This window comes from Camelus ferus, chromosome 11 (genome assembly GCF_009834535.1).
Source record: "Camelus ferus isolate YT-003-E chromosome 11, BCGSAC_Cfer_1.0, whole genome shotgun sequence".
Lineage (NCBI taxonomy): Eukaryota > Metazoa > Chordata > Mammalia > Artiodactyla > Camelidae > Camelus > Camelus ferus.
The window spans coordinates 9,471,432-9,487,696 of NC_045706.1; the positions used below are offsets into that span (position 1 = coordinate 9,471,432).

General features: G+C 46.8%; 1 protein-coding gene across 16 annotated transcripts in view; it reads left to right on the top strand.

The window, feature by feature from the left end:
* The window catches only part of FGFR2 (fibroblast growth factor receptor 2), a 100,723-nt gene that overhangs the window by 68,028 nt on the left and 16,430 nt on the right, over positions 1 to 16,265 (top strand). For 8 of the 16 annotated variants that reach the window (XM_032490752.1, XM_032490755.1, XM_032490751.1 and 5 more), the window contains 4 exons: positions 962 to 1,164; positions 9,861 to 10,012; positions 12,776 to 12,897; positions 15,233 to 15,343. In XM_032490752.1, coding sequence (XP_032346643.1) covers positions 962 to 1,164; positions 9,861 to 10,012; positions 12,776 to 12,897; positions 15,233 to 15,343 — 588 coding nt within the window. The remainder of the gene's footprint in view (positions 1 to 961; positions 1,165 to 9,860; positions 10,013 to 12,775; positions 12,898 to 15,232; positions 15,344 to 16,265) is intronic. The other 8 variants (XM_032490756.1, XM_032490754.1, XM_032490753.1 and 5 more) reach the window with 2 other exon arrangements.

Here is a 16,265-nt window from a genome sequence, read left to right on the forward strand (position 1 = left end):
CACATTAACTAAGAATGCAGTTTGAGAAAAATGCCATTTGGAAATACACTGCTTGTAGATTGACCATTGAGGACTAAGGAGGGAGCAGATATTATTGGAAGTTGGTATAAGAATGTGCTAACTTAAGTAATTGTATGTGTACTCACACGCGATAGCTTTTCTGTTTTCTCTTTAAGAGAAAAGTAGTAACATACCAGTATAACCAGATACAGAAAAGTTTAAATTGTTATTGATTAAGGAATGTTACAAACTTTTTATAGTATGGACATAGTGATTCTATACGATGAGCAATTCAGTCTTTAGATTAAATGCATTTGTTTGTTTGGTTGAATAATGCACTGGACTAGTAAGAAATTTGAAATTTTTCAGACCAGCCTACTAGATGAATATTTATTTCATTTCATATGGGACTGTGTTCGTCTGGGAGAAACCACCTTGTTGCATCTTCCTTTGGAAGAGCTTACCCAAATAAGACTGAGGCACCGTCCCTTTTGAAACAAAAGTGGGCACCGTTCATATTTAAGAATGCTTAAATGGTTTGCATCAGAGACCATCATGGTAGAAGACAGTTCCCTTTTGTTGTAGGGATGGTTGACTGTCGAGACATTTGGTCTGCCCAAATGTCTTACAGAATGTGGCCTTGTAACCTGCCTTGTACCTTGGTGGCAGCCAATCCATCACGATCACCAGATTGCAGAGGCCCACTGAGGTTAGCGATAGTGGCCGCCTGGGCTCTGGTGGTAAAGCGGGGACCCCTTGGTTATATTCATCTTCATTTGGAAGAGGTACACAGCAGGCCCATAGCCCATGCCGTCCTGCAGCACTGGGTTGTCGGGAAGCCCATCTGGCCTTGGGAATGGTCATCGCCTTTTGATTCCTTTAGTTATGCCAGAATGCATCCATCCGGTGTCCTAACTCTGTGGCCTGCTTATCTGTTCCTCTCCTGTGATCTGCAATCCAGCTCCCGTAAGAGAAAAGGAGATTACAGCTTCCCCAGACTACCTGGAGATAGCCATTTACTGCATAGGGGTCTTCTTAATTGCCTGTATGGTGGTGACGGTCATCTTGTGCCGGATGAAGACCACAACCAAGAAGCCAGACTTCAGCAGCCAGCCGGCTGTGCACAAGCTGACCAAGCGCATTCCCCTGCGGAGACAGGTAACAGAAAGTAGATAAAGAGTTTGAAGAAGTTTACCCTTCCTCCAAGCCCAGCCAGCTCTTGGGTCTCTTTCTCTGTGTCCATGCCGTCTACTTGTGGGAGCTTCCCCGTGTGAGCAGTTTGGACTTGCCCCTTAGTGGCCGTCTGATCAGTGTTTGGAGCTTGGAGGGTCAAGGCCTGATGCATCAATGGGGTCCGCCGAGTCTAGTTCCAAGGGTGAGGAAGCACAATGGAGTGAGACCCCAAGCGCATCCTCAGGACGTAACCTGGAACTCAGTGCCCTTGTGTGTTTCCTGAGACTCCAGTGCAGGGGTCTCTTCGGTGCATGGGCCACTGTTGTCCCTGTAATCTAATGCTTTTTTAAAGACAAGCTTATGCCACTAGTTGGTAAAAGAGGGACTCTAGTTTTCTTGAACTTACTTTAAATCAAAATCAGAAACCTGTGCCTGGAGGTGGCTGAACTGCTTAATTGAAACTGGCCCATGATGTCTATCTTAACTGAATTTTGGCTCCACTGCTCTGAGTCTTCAAATAGAATTGTATGCATATATTATGTTATTGTTAGCTGTTCGCACTAATACTGTGGCTGTCAGTTCGGTGATGGGATGATTTTTATGTTGAATAGGCAGCAGATTTTTGTTCACCCCATCCTTGGTCTTCGGTGGTTACTTTTTTGTACGTGCCTCCTGACTGGTTTAATTTTGCTTTGGGCGGATGGGGCAAGTGTAGAGCCTACACTTCTGCCTTAAACCAGAGACAGCCCTGTGAAGCTGATGGAGCAGGAAGCCCTCTGACCCTCGAGTTCACAAAGATGGACGGGAAGGAGGGTGTGAATGTGCTGTTTACAAAAGTATTTGGAACTTGGTTCCGATAAAGGTTTGTTATTTTGAAAACAGCAAGGAAAACAGCTAACTCACTGGCTCAAACTTTGTGTTTTAGTAGAATTTACAGGGCACCTGTCCAAATTGTAGCTTCCTCAGTTGCAGCCTCAGAGATTCTACTAAAGTAGTTCTTGACCAAGGCCAGGAATCTGCATTTTAAGCAAGTCCTCGGGTGATTCTGAAATGCACTCTGAGAAACTCTGGGCTGATCCCCGCTCTGCCCCTCCTGGGACTTCAGGTGGCGATGACATTTTCTGGACAAGGCATTAGGAAGGATTAGGAACCAGCTAGCCAGCAGCAGTTTTGGCATTGATCCGTCTGTTCTCAGCCCAGCTCCGAACTCCGGGCTGAATGGGTCCTTGTTGGCTTCTTTGAAGCCATGTTTTAAGCAGGTCTCTCTTTGTGGAGGCTGAGGGTAGCATTTGGAGTGTGCGTCAAGTGCAGATGAATCCCAGATTGCCCTAAGAGCGAGGAGAGAAAGGTGCCCACCGGGTCCCTCCTGCCCCCAAGAATGCTATTGTTATTAAAATGGCACCACTGTCATTCTTGGCACCAGGGAAGCAATGATGAGGCCACTTGCCTGACTCTGGGAGAGTCCAGGACAAAGGTGACTCCTACAGGATGGTGCCTTCAGTGACTGTCAGGTGGTGTGGCCACCCCTCCCCAACGCCCGCTCCTTACCAGTCACCTCCTGGCCCTTCTTACTGCCACCGTCTTGAGATCCTGGCCTTAGAGAATTGAAAGAGGGAGTGGTTTTTCCACCTCTATCATTATTATTTTTTTTTTCCTAATAGAGAAAAATGCTGTCCTCTAGAGGAAACCTATAATTTGGTGTAGCTAGACCATTGTCCTGTAATTATTTCATCATCTTTTTTTTTCTGCAGGTGTTACAGTGTTCTTCTTTTTATTTGATATAAAAGAGGCAGATGCCCTTAAAGTCCCCTTGACTCCACCCTGGTCATCATGGTGTTTTTATTTCTCTTTGGCTGACTGGCCTTCCTTCATTGTCCTGTCTTCACCTAACTTGGTCCTTTCTCCTACTCCCCTGTGTAACTGAGGGGAACATTAGGTTCTCTTCCTCCTTTTTTATCTCTCCCTCCTTCCTTCATTCCTTCATAATTTTCTGAGTGCTTGATCTAACCCAGGTTCCAGGTAAGACATGACCTGTTACCTTCACCCGTGGCTCCAAGGTTATCTGGGGGCCTTCACTGGAGATGCCTTGTGCTTGAGATGGCCTTGTGTTTCGGTGGGGTCACATAGTGTAAGAGAAGCAGAGGGAAGTGGGCACAGACCAGTCCCTGGAAAAACAACTCTCGGAGATGATTTGGGGAAATGTTGACGCACCTCAGCTGCTCACATGGGACATGCTGATTCTTCCCAAAGACCAGTTCGTCCGCAAGCACGGCCCCTTTGGTGGACGAGATGCTTATCAGGTACCTGGATAAAAGAGGGTTATTGGACTGTAGCTGGAAAGAAAAGCCCCAGCAAGGCGGGCAGATATGTTGATGACAGAGAGCATACCACAGGGATGCCAAGCATGCCTTTACCTGGCGACAGGTGAGCCTGTAATCAGATGTCTTAAGGATGGCTTGTTCCTAGGCATTTATGAGGCCACTTTTAACACTGTGTTTGCTCAGCCTCCTCTGTCGCACAGGTAGCACTCAGTGTCTTCATGATGGTATCCGAGTTTCATCTTCTTGGCTCTGATCCTTGCCCCTCCCAAGACGTGCATACAGACTGCATCTCACTCAGTCCATCATTGCTCCCTTTGTAGAACAAGAGAAGGTTTATTTTATTTTTTTATCCTATTGGGAATTTTTCCTTATTGACATTTAGTCATCTGACCTGGACTTACCAGTGTGAGACAGACATTTCAGTTTATTTGTTTTTGAGACAGAAATATTTTCCTCCAGTACCTAAGAAGAAATTCCTTGCGATCATTTCCCAGTCACCATGAATTTTTTTTGAGATTTTTTTATGCCCTTTGATGCTTGGGGAAAGAGAAACACTTTTTTGGTGGGGGAGAGGCGAGTGGCATGTGGCGTCTCCTGGTTTCCCTTGACCAGGGTCACCCCACATCCAGTGCCGGGGCTCAGACACCGTGCCAGCATCAAAGGGACCAGCAAGAGCCAGCCCAGAGAGGGGCGTCCGCGTGACTGTCGGCTCTTGTGCAGGTCTCCGGGGCTGCTCATGGACAGCGTGGCCGTTGTGAAGCTGTCTTCACACACCCGTGAGTTACAGGGAGGGCTACGTGCCATGTGTTTTGTACGAATTGGTTGGGTGGTGACGGGGAGGGGCGTGAAGGCAGTTGAGGATGTCTGTTGAGGGAGCATGCGGCTTTGCTGGGTTTGTTGAGTTGGTTTTTCAGTGAGTCCATCAGGTTCTTGCTCTGGAGCCAGATGCTTCGTAATGCAGGGTGGAGATGTAGCTGTCTCCGTAAACAGATAAACCCAGATCCTGGGTGGGGACATACAGGTGCACGGAGCCCACACTGTCCTACCACCACCACCACCACCAGCAGCAGCAGCATCTCAGAAGGGGCTTCGTTGTGTTTTGTTTTGTTTTTCCCCCTAGACTTCAGTTTCACCCTCTTGGTTGCTGATACAGGGAGATTGAAAACCAGAGGAAAATCAAGGGCAGTCAAAGTCATGTTTTATAACAATACCTTTGAGGCAAATGTCACGTTCCCAGGGATGTCCTGAACAAGACAAAGATGGAGGGCTGGCATGTCTGATTCAGGAGGGAGCCGGTTCTTGGGGCCACATATTAGTGGTTATTAAACTCGCCGAATTCTGTGAAGGGCAGTTCCTCTCCTGAAAGCTCATTTACTCCCTAGTAGCCTAACAGCATGATCTCAGGAACATTCTCTGTATTTTGGTCAATCAAGTGGTCTAATGAAACCTCGCTGGTTCCAGAAAGCATTTGGGTAATTAGACGGTCATGGTTGGCTTAACTGGAATCTGCCCTTTCATGCGGGCGTCTGGCCCCCCTGGCCCAGCCCCCATTCGGCCATTCTCTCCTCTCAGCTTCCAGAAGACACGGCAGTTTGTCTAAGGTCTGACCTGGATTTGGGCTGATGTGGTCTTCTACGATGACCAGCTGGTCCAGGTCTGATAGGTTTACTCGGGAGAGCCTTGTGGGGAGGTTCGGGGAGGCGGAGACTTGCTAAGGGAGAAAGTGAGTGTCGGATCAACTACCCCGCCTCATGACCTAAGATTTGTTACAGAAGGAAAAAAAAACCCCACTTCCCCCAAGCCCCTTGCACCTTTATTTCAGCCACTCGTCTTGAGGTGGTGAAGGCATTTTGTTTGCCATCGGGGAGTGGTGGGCAGGGCTAACAGCAAAACTGTCAACTCCGGGGCCTTGTGCTCTGGTTGGGGAACGTGCGTCCGCCTAAGACTAAATCGGAGGGTTTCTCTGCTGGTTGTGGTCCGTTTGTGAGTCCTCATAATAGTCCCATGAATATCCATCCCTGTGCCCCACTTCTCTGCCTGCTCTGTCCTCTGTGGGACCCCTCGCATTGTTGAATCTAATCTAGTATTAAAAGATAACAAAGTTTCTTGGTGGCCCTTTAAAAAGGGAAGAAAAAAACCACTTCCTTGCTTAATCTCCTTTATGTACTGTGGAAATATACAAAAAGCACATTTAGTTAAAGGCTTGATTTATGGCTCGAGGAATTTATGGGCAAGAGATTTTGGAAAGTATGGAGACTGAATTGAGACTGTGAAAAAACTTGCTAAAAAAAAAGTGCCTGCCAGGATTTGGGAGTGGGAAGACAGCTTACTAGAGTGTTCATGTTTATTATTGTAAATAACGAAATGATCTTTGCCGGTGGAATATTTTAACATTAGATCAAAAGGAAAACCTGGAATTGAAGGAGCCTTCTGATAGGGAAGATTATGATTTTGTGCCAAATAGTGCTGCAGAAGGAGGTTGCAGGGGTGGGCAGTGGGATTCCTGGAGGAGCGTGGTCCGCAGGAGAGACCCGCCAGAAACACAGTGTTCCACCGAGGAGTCGCCTGCGAGGGGTCATGCCAGCCCTGGAAACACGTTAGCACTCGGAGTAGAACGGAGTGAAGAGAAAGCCAGTCATATTTTACAGTCCCTGAGGGGGTTTTAAAAGCATAGTAAAAATGCAAAATTGAGATATACCTCTGTAGACAGAGTGATTGAATTCTGTAGTTTCTTGGAGCATTACTTTACCTTTCTCCTCTTTGCACTTTTTACAAAAGTACTTTCCAGATCTGTACATCGAATCTAAACCTCTACCCTTAATCTGAACAGAATTTCCATAATTTTAATCGTAACGACAGCAACGAAGTTTGGAAAGGTTTTCCATTTTAAAAGCTTTCACATTAAAGCCTTGTTTGAGACACTGGGGAGAAGGTGTACGTGAGTGTGAACTTTATCCGTGGCTGTGTGGGCAGGGATTCCTTCTGGGTCGTAGGTTAGCCGCAGAGCAGCTCACCTTTGACTGGATGTGAAGGTTTCCTTTTCTTAAGCGGCCTCGCAGCCTATTTGTCACGAGGACCTCCTCACTCTCCAGCTTGCCTCCTGCCCTGGGACTGTCCCCTGACTCCTGCATCCTTAATTTTCTGGGGTTTGCTCTTTTGCTCACTGGAGCCCCAGCCCATCGTGGCTGCGGCTGTGAGCAGAGGCTCTCATCTTTCAAACCATTAAGGCAGATCCTGCCTTGAACGCCAGCAGGATTTCTTTCTGCCCCATTGCACACGTGGGACAGTATCTCACACTCAGGACAACCCTAAGCTCCAAGTCCTCAGGCTTCCCCAGAGGGAGATGCTGACATAAGCTCCCTTGGATCTGGGCAGCAAATGACTCTTAAAAAAAAAAAAAATCATCGCGGTTTTCGTAGCAGACGTGTGCTGAGCTCTTAGGCAAGTGCCAGTCTCAGCACTAAATGCTTTACAGATATGACCTCATTTTACCTTCACAGTACTTCTGTGGGAACTGTTCTAGTCTCTTTTTAACAGATAAGGAAACTGGAGTTTAGGAAGGTCAAGTGACTTCCCAAAGCTCTCCCATTTGGCCAGTGTTGGAACAGGGATGTGAATCCTGACCATTGGACCACACAGCCCCACAATGGTGCAGTCGGTCAGGATGCCACCACCTGATTCAGGGCCCTGCATCATAAATGGTTTGCGGGGGATAGGCACCGACTAGGGTTGGCCACTTAGCTCTGGGGAGTCACTGGGTACCCACACGGAAGGATGCAGAGATGCCCCAGCACCCAGCCTGTAGCACAGGGAAGGAGCGAGAGAAATGATCTCATCACTTCCAACTAGTTTCAGAAGTCAGTGTATTTCAAGCATATGCCCTATTTTCCAACCTCCCATGACATGCCTCACTTCAGATCCTTTTTATTCTAAAAAATACTTCTATCATTGAAGAAAGTACTTTGTTTTTCTAGAATGTAAAAGAGATATGCACGCATGGGAGTCAAGTTCAAACAGTTTAGAAAGTTCTGAAATAAGACATTTTCTACCTCGTCCCTCAACTTCTAACGTCTCTCCCCAAAGGTGACCACTGCTCAGGTTCTGATATCTCCTTCCCGAATCTTGTTTTCAGTGCCTGTGTTCTCACACCTCACCGTGGGAAGGCTGCTTCCCCACATCACGTCCTGTAAGCCTCACTGATGGGGGCAGTGATTTGCGAGGTCACGGCAGGGAAGGCCAGACATGCCTCTTCACCCAGAACCACTCCCCCTACCATCTCCCCGTGGGTTTCTGTCCTTGCCACCATCCCAGCACACCACACACTGAGAGTGGAGTTCTGGGAACCCCGTGGTCCAGTGAAGAGGACTGCACTGCTGGCCTGGGAGGGGCTGTTGGGGCTACGAAACCTGCCAGACCTCGTCCGGTTGGGGCTGGTGCTGTCTCATTGCAGGGCAGTCTTTTACTTGTTTTCTGAATCTTCTTGCCTGTGCTCTTCAAGCACAGTCCCTACTGCAGTGAGTGGTGATTTTTGCTTCTTCCTGTGGGAGAAGACCTTTTTGTCTTTGAGAACACCAGTCTCCTGTTGCCTCCACAGTGCATGACCTGATGTGATGCCAGGCATTAGGACTTGGGGAGGTGGTTTTGGCCAAACCTATTTCTGAATCTTTCTGAGCCCTTCTCTGCAGATGGAGCTCCAGACACATCTGTGGTCAGTGGAGACTGGGAGACCTTGATGGTGTTACTGGTGAGCCCAGCGGCTGAGGTCTCCTCTTTTCTTTGCTTCTGCGGTTTGCCTGTGCAGCCCAGATACTTGGGTGAGAGATCTCAGCCTCTTGGAGCCACATGAGGCCCTCTCATCTCCCAAATTAAGGATTGTTCCGTTCCTTTAAAAAAGTAATTATTTACTATGTTCACAGTGAATAAACATTGCTCATACTGTCTGTATAATAAAATTTAGGAATAACTCCCTTTGCCAAAAGATTGCTCAAAAGGCTCAGAAATGTTCTCATGAGCATTTTTATTTTTTTAATTTTTATTTTTAATACTTTAATACTGAAACCAACTTCCTATTCCTAAAATGACCCCCCACCCCGACCCCACATCCATTCTTGGCCATCTTAGGTTTCCTACCTGCATTAAGGGCAGTCTGGGTTTAAGGAGAGAATCCAGATTTTTTTTTTTTTTTTTAAATAGGACATTCCTGGGAAAGTAGAGGACTTCTGGTTCCCTGTGGGAATGGTCCAGGCTGCACCTTGGAAGTTCATCCTCGTTAAATTTGTTCATCTGCACTCAGTCCTTGCCACATGGATTTAAAAAGTGTTTGTAAGCACAGCTGGAGGGAAGGGTTGACGTGGTCAGTCATGCAGGGGACAGAACCACGTTTGATGGGTCACATTTACCTGATGTTCCAACTCTCGGGCCAAAGTTTTGTTCACAATTTAGAATAAGGTGGTGGTCAAGCAGCCCGTGATGGTGTTTTCCTGTATAGAAACCAGCACAGGGAAAATGATATATTTAAGAAATAATCACTTTATCAAATGCAAACTAAAATGGTAAATGAGAAGACTCAGTGAAGCCCCCCTTGCTGCTGGGTGGGAGAGGAGTTTTCCCGTGAGATTATGAATAAAGATGTAGTTTTCTTTCTGCTGACTTCATCCCCTGTGTTTAAGCCACTAGTTTCTAAAACTGAAGTTGATAAGGGGCATCTGATTTTCTCCAAATGGCCTGGGCACCAACCAGTTCACAGAAGGACTAGGGAGAAGCAGACAGTGGTCCCCAGTGTCTGGGCTTTGATTCCCTTGAGTAAAGACACTTGAAGCTACGGGAATGCCTTTCACGTTCAAACCCTAGAGCCTGTTCCTTGAGGTGCTCTGCTTTATGTTTCAAAAGGTAGAGCTGATTGGAAAGCTTATTTTTCAGAAGTTTTGATGGAATTCTGTAAGCACAGCATTGACTTAAGACCTGAGTGGTCTGCGGGGAGGAGGTTGATATCTGGGGCTGCAGGACAGGCACAGGCAACAAGGCCAGAAAGGAGCCCGAGGGGTCTGTCTCTGTGTCCTCAAGTGACTGCCTTGAGGAGTTAGGACAGAAAGAATGCGTGTTTTTTTTTTTTATCAAGCACTGTCTAAGAACGCTGTTTGGAAACCTGGTCTTAGGAACATGTAATTTGGATGAAATTTTGTACGTACTGCATAGATGAGAGGACAGAGGAGTTGAATTCAGTGGTCTGGGTCTGAATTCATGACTTTGGTCAACCCCCACCTCTCTTCCTTCCAAAGAGCTGACCGTCTGGCTGGGCTCTGGCCGGCCTTCCAGCTTCTCAGGTGGAGCTAGGATTACATCTGTGTCTTTGCATTTTGTATCCAGGTTTCTGCTGAGTCCAGCTCCTCCATGAACTCCAACACCCCCCTGGTGAGGATTACAACTCGCCTCTCCTCAACAGCAGACACCCCCATGCTGGCGGGGGTCTCGGAGTATGAGCTGCCGGAAGATCCAAAATGGGAATTTCCAAGAGATAAGTGAGTACTTCTATGGGGCACATCCCCAAATGGGGACTTAAACATAAATGGGGAGATTGGATTGACATTTTCTTTTTATGACCCTTAACTGCCAGGGTCTTGCTGAGATGAAATCAGCTATAGTTTGGGTAAGATTATATTTCGAAATAAGCAACTCCTGGAAAAGCAAAGAATTGATTCTCTCTCCCTCTTTTTTAATAGTTCTCTTAAAACAGAGCTACTAAGCTGTGGCTGGTCCCCAAACAAGATGGTACCTTGTTAGCATTTTTAAAACTTTCTAGATAATTGAAGCCCAGTCAGATGGAATAAAGGCTGTATTATGATCCCATTTATAAAACATAGTTGACATTCCAACTGCTGGTTCCAGTGTGACTGTTCTGTAGTTCATTTCTTTAGAGAAAATAGGTCTAGAATATAAATTGCCCTAAGAATCGTTAGCCAGTGTTGTTGTTTTTAACAGTTATTAATGTAATATTGAGCAGAAATGCTTCGAGTATGGTACCTGACATCAAATTTCTGGGGTCCGTAATGGATGAAAAAGAGGTGTTCCAATCAGACGTTCAGTCAAAGTGTGGCCACTCGGGCTCTGGGGAAGGCATTGTTGGCAGTTGTATATCTCTTGGTCTGGCTTTGAAGTTCATGTCCTTGGGCTCTGTTGGGTTGGGTTTGAATCCTGGCTCTGCCAGCCAGTGGCTGAGCAACCTTGTGAGTTTCCTGATTCTCTTTGAACTTCATTTCTATAAAATGGAGGTCATGGTACAGACCTCCTGGGACTGAGCACAACTTCTGGCTTCTAGCCAGGGACCAGCGCCCAGACCCACCTTCTGACCCACCTTCTGAAATGAATACGACGGTCATTTCTGGGGTACCTCTTGTGGTAGTTAGAGTCCAAACAGCTTGAGAGTAATGGAAGGTAGAAACCGCTGCCTATGCGTCTGCATCAGATCAACTGGAATAAGCTCTTGACTTGCTTATATACAGCTGCCCTATTTGTCTTGACGTTTGCGCTATCTCCCTGAGATTATGTCGGAGAAGTGTCTCATTCTTCTCTGTCTAGAGAAAGGAACTCATATACAAATGTGGAAGTACAGAGATAAGCTTTCCCAGAGACTGGATCTGACGAGCTCTCTTTGGAAGGGGAGGTGGTTCACACAGCACTTGTCATTTTGATACACACAACTCCAACCAGGTTTGCTTCCTAACAGCTCGTTTAGAGGTGCTGATATGCACCGTAAGTTAGAACCTCATTATTGTGCCGGCGTCATTCTGTTAGAGTGTTAATGGAAGTGATTTCCAGTTTATTTTGTGGGCTCTTCGTTTATTCAGGACTTGTTTACTGAACAGTTACCAGTAAGACACCAGGGAAGAAAGAGTGGTTTCTTTACCTGTAGAACGTGGAAATGTGGAAATGCGGGAAACGTAGAGCGGTGTTTCTCGTGAGCCCTCCCAGCTCCCTGGTTTGGTTAAGCTAGTAGGTGAGTTCATGGCACATTCCTATGGATGTAGGACTGAGTTGGGGAGCTAGGATCATATTTTAAGAAATTGCAACTCTCAGTTTCAATCCTTAGTTTTTGCCACACCTGTGACACCACCGGCAACAGTGGGAGTCTGTCTGTGTCCAACTGTTAGCTCCCACCCGGGGTACCCTGAGTGCGGAAAATCTGAGTGCTAAGCATTTCAAAACAGTGTTTAGCACAACCGTAGGTGGAGCGGACTTCCAATGAATGAAGGCTATTTAGAAGCAGTTTATTAGATGGAAGGCAGACATTATACAAAGAAAGGATTGTTTTGCTTGTAGTAGCAGGGCAATGGGACATAAATTAGCCATTTTTCCAATGCAAATGTTTATCTTCTGCCAAGATATTAAGTTTAATTTTAGTTCAGGACAGAAAGGGAATGACCTCAGCATAGTACACACTGCCCTCGGTCTTTGCTTAACGTTTGCAAACCATTGCGTACTTACCAGAAATACTCCTTGCTAGTGGCAGCTCAGTACTTCGTGTTGTGCTTAAATGAAAAAAGCACATTCATACGTATCGCAGCGTCTCTTCCTTTCTTTTGGGCCCAAGGAGACTGTATGGCTGTATGATGTGTGTAGAGCTTCTGGGCTTAGACATTTAGTTTGCTGTGTTCACTTTGGATTTTCTTCATTGTTAATTTTGGGTAATCATAAGAATTTCTAAACCACTGTGTCAAAAAAAAAATTCCCCTCAATTTCTAGAATTTTCTTTTTCCCTTAGTGGGAAAAAAAAAAAAAAAAAAAACTAGTGATTCCTTGAAATGTGTTTTAAGATTCATGTCATGTAACTTGGCCCGGAATGTGATCATAAAATCCACTGGTATTTGAATAATAGCGATTTTTAAAGACATCACTTCTCGGAGACAAAAAATAAGAACAGCTTTCACGGTTTTCTTTGAGACATTCTAAATGACGAGTGTTCAACGGGCTCAAGATCAAAAGCTCCTCATTGTTAGCACTTAGGAAAGCTGACCACCTCACTCGCAAGGATACCTTCCATAAAGAAAATAAATCAAGAATACAAATGTGAAATTTAATAGCTGTTCCAGCAGTAATTGACATTCTCTAAAACGTCACGAAGAAAATAGTCAAGCGCGTGTGCACCCCAAGTCTCATTAGTTCCATATGATCAATGCTCCACGCTTTTGCAAGCCGCTGAAAGATTTTTATATTTAGTTCTGGAATTTCCCTCACTACACCCCTTCACCAGATGCTGTGCGCTAATCCTCTCTTTACACGTCTAGGCTGACGCTGGGCAAACCCCTGGGAGAAGGTTGTTTTGGGCAAGTGGTCATGGCTGAAGCAGTGGGAATTGACAAAGAGAAGCCCAAGGAGGCAGTCACTGTGGCAGTGAAGATGCTGAAAGGTGAGTGGGGAGGGGAGGGGGGTGGGGGTGGGGGGCGTCTTATCAAGAATGTTCCTTTTGTGGCATGTGAACTCTATCCTGGCAGGGGGTCAGAGAGCACATAGTTGACCTAGGGGTTGAGAAGTTTTCAGTATAAATCAGCATCTTGGACAGACTATTTATCTTGAGCTGTGTGCACTTGCGAAAAAGAAAAGCTGGTTTTGCTGGAAAGCGGCAGCCTCCTAGATCGTGCTATTCTTCGACTCCTTGGAAATGACCGTGAGTCTTTGTTCCTTTTATATTTGTATGTGCTTAGAAAGTATCCACTCAGCATAGAGTTGATTAATTTAGATGAGTGTTGGTGCATTGGATTCAGGACCCCAACCTTAACTTACAAATAAAGAAAAATTGGCATTTTTGGAGGGAGCAAGGACGGACACCCTTTCTCCTTTACAAGAGGACCAAAGCAGGAATGACAGTGGTCTGGGGAGTCACTTGGGAAGCTAAAAGGGAACTAACTGGATTGGCGCTGGTGCAGAACCTTCTAGAACCTGTGAACAACCACTCAGAGATGTAAACATCACGTGGCATTCATGGGAGTCTGAATGTTTCTGCATTAACCTTCCAACCCTGCTTCATGCCTAGGTCCAAGAAGCTTAAACTTTTAACCATTAACTTCATCCTCCTGCAGTATTCTTTTATGAGAGGAGTTATAGGGAACGGTTGCATTATAAATCCTATTGTAGGCATCTCAGAAAGGACACCCCAAGCTGAGTTTTTCCCACATTTCCTGGTGGAGAGATCTGTTCTTGGGATGTGAGGGTCCTGGCACATTATGGATGCCTGGGGAGTTAGGCTTTTTCTTTCTTTTGTGGGTTCTTGTGGAACAGTCATCACATCTCTCCCTGAGGGGAGGTTGCGGGGTGGAAATGGTCAGGAAGATGTTGGGTTGTTTTTTTTTTAAGCTCTGGATTCAGATGGCTCCCAAGGGGATAGTATGGTGTTTTGAGCTGCTCCCACCTTGGGGGTTTGATGCTTGGGAGGACTACGCTCTCTTACTGGGCGAGTCTCGGCTCCACCAACAGGGGCAGCCCCCTGCCTGCATCCTGCGTGGCCTGGACCTGCCTCCTCGCCTTTCTGAGTGGCAGGTGCAGTGGGCTGTGTGCCCTGCATTAGCCACCCTCAGCAGCCCAGAGCCGAGCGTGGGGAAGGCTGGTCCCTCTCGGCAGAGCTTCTGATTTGTTTGTGGAGCTCAGGGAGGGAGTCTGGGTGTCCTCTTTCTCTGGTGATACCAAGGCTGGCCTTCCCTTAGGACAGGGAAAGACATCAGCCACAGAGCCTTTACGATGTGGCTGTTTTTACAGCCAGTGGGTGGCTCAGAGCCTAGAGAAGACCTCACACTGTGACCCCAGTGGTGCCCCATCCTCTGCGGGGCTGGTGCTCAGTCCTCCACGTCCGTCCGTCCGCATGGATTTTATACTCCAGGCAGTTGTGTCGCTCTTCCTTTTGTGAAGTCAAAGAGCTTCTTGCAGCCTGGCTTCTTTCCATGCCCTCATCTCATTTGCTTATCGTTTAGTAAGCCCAGATTTTCCCACAGGGGAAAATTGAAGTGGGGCACCTGGGAAAGAATCTTGCCACTTTTTAGAAGCTGTAAGCCTGTGTGTGCAGGACGTAAGCTGTTCTTGCTTGAAATGTTGGAGCAGAGGTTTTCATTTTTATTTTGTTTTTGAGTGGAGTAGAGGTTTTTAAAACTTTAATTTTGGGGGATGGATATTGCAGCCCCTTTGGAAGGTATGAGCCTTGGCCCCTGGAGATGCCCGTGCACATACCTCTTGTCTGCGGTTCCAGGGTGCCCTCTGAATCCATCTGCGAGCGTTCTGAGGGCTGCGAGGGCTCCGACTAGCAGCACTTGGTCCAGGGAAAGTCCGAAGTGATATAAAGGGCCCCCAGCCGCCTCCTCCTCTTCCTCCCTGGAAGCCCTCACAGTTGCTCTCATGAAGTTCGGTGTGATTTTCTGAGATATCTCAGATCTGCCAGAGGATGGAATTATTTCCTGATAGAGAAAAATGCCATGTTTGTGAGGTTTGCTGGAAAAGGCTTGGCCTTAGTGTCAGAGGCCTGTGTTCTTGTTCTGAGTTTTGACCCTGTTGACCCAGAATCAGCTGTTTGACATGGAGCAGAGCAGTTCCCTGTCTGGGCCTTTACTGCTTCACCAGGAAGATGAGGGAGGTGATTTAGAAAGTCTTTCCTGGTTCTAAAATTCAGTTGCATGCTGTTCCAGCTAAGTTTTCATGAACTAACAGTGGCAACCAATAGGTTAGAGGAAACTGACCTGTAATTTACCTAATGTTCATAGATGACGCCACAGAGAAGGACCTTTCTGATCTGGTGTCGGAGATGGAGATGATGAAGATGATTGGAAAGCACAAAAACATCATAAATCTCCTCGGAGCCTGTACTCAGGATGGTGAGTGGAGGGAGCAGTGCTTTCATGCACTAACCCGTGGTCCAGTGTCAGCATCATTTTAGAAACGGTTGGACTTTTATTTAGGTCTTGGTGCTAGGGCCCCTCAAGTGCATGTTTCAGGTTTTCCTTAAAAACCCCTTCAGGAAGGCGTTCCTGGCTGTGAGCACAAAGAAGACTTTGTGACCGTGCCTGAGGGGAAGGTGGGCGTTGGTTGGGCAACATTGGATGGGAAGGCTTACGGGGCTCTGCTGCTTTTAGGGCACAGTCTGGAGGGTGTTTGGAAAAGGGAGTCTCCTTATGTTTTTGTTTTGGAAGTGCTAAGAGCAATTTCTCAAAATAAGAGCCTGCGTTTTGGTTGACAAGTTCTTCCCTTAAAATGGGGATTGAGGAAGCCGTGTCTTGATCTGGGCAGCGTGAGGCTGAACTCCCGAGAGGGCCCTGAAAGACGAGAGACGGGCAGGAAGGGACGCATGGTCTTCCTTATGGGAGACAGACCCTGGCTTCTCTCATGGAATAGCTGAGGCACTTTGGGAATCAGTTTGGTGATAACTAATCAACTGGGAAACGCCTGTCTTGGCATCAGCAGTTTCTCTTTGGGGTCTTTACCAGGAGTCTTTTTCTGTAAAGGGTGATTGTGAATATTTTGGCTTTTGGGCCTTATGGGTCTTTGTGGCAACTACTCGTCTCTGCTGCCGCAGTGAGAGAGAAGCCACGTACAACACAGAAATGAATGGGCCTTGCTGTGTGCCAGTGACATTTACACACACACACGGGCTGTGGGCAGGACTGGGCCTGCGGGCTGTCATTTGCCAATCCCTAGTCCATACCACGGGGACACTGCTGCATGTGTCTATACGGAGCCATGCAGAGCAGTGTTCATTGCACACTGTTTGCAGTCGCTCAAACCTGGAAGCAAACCTAT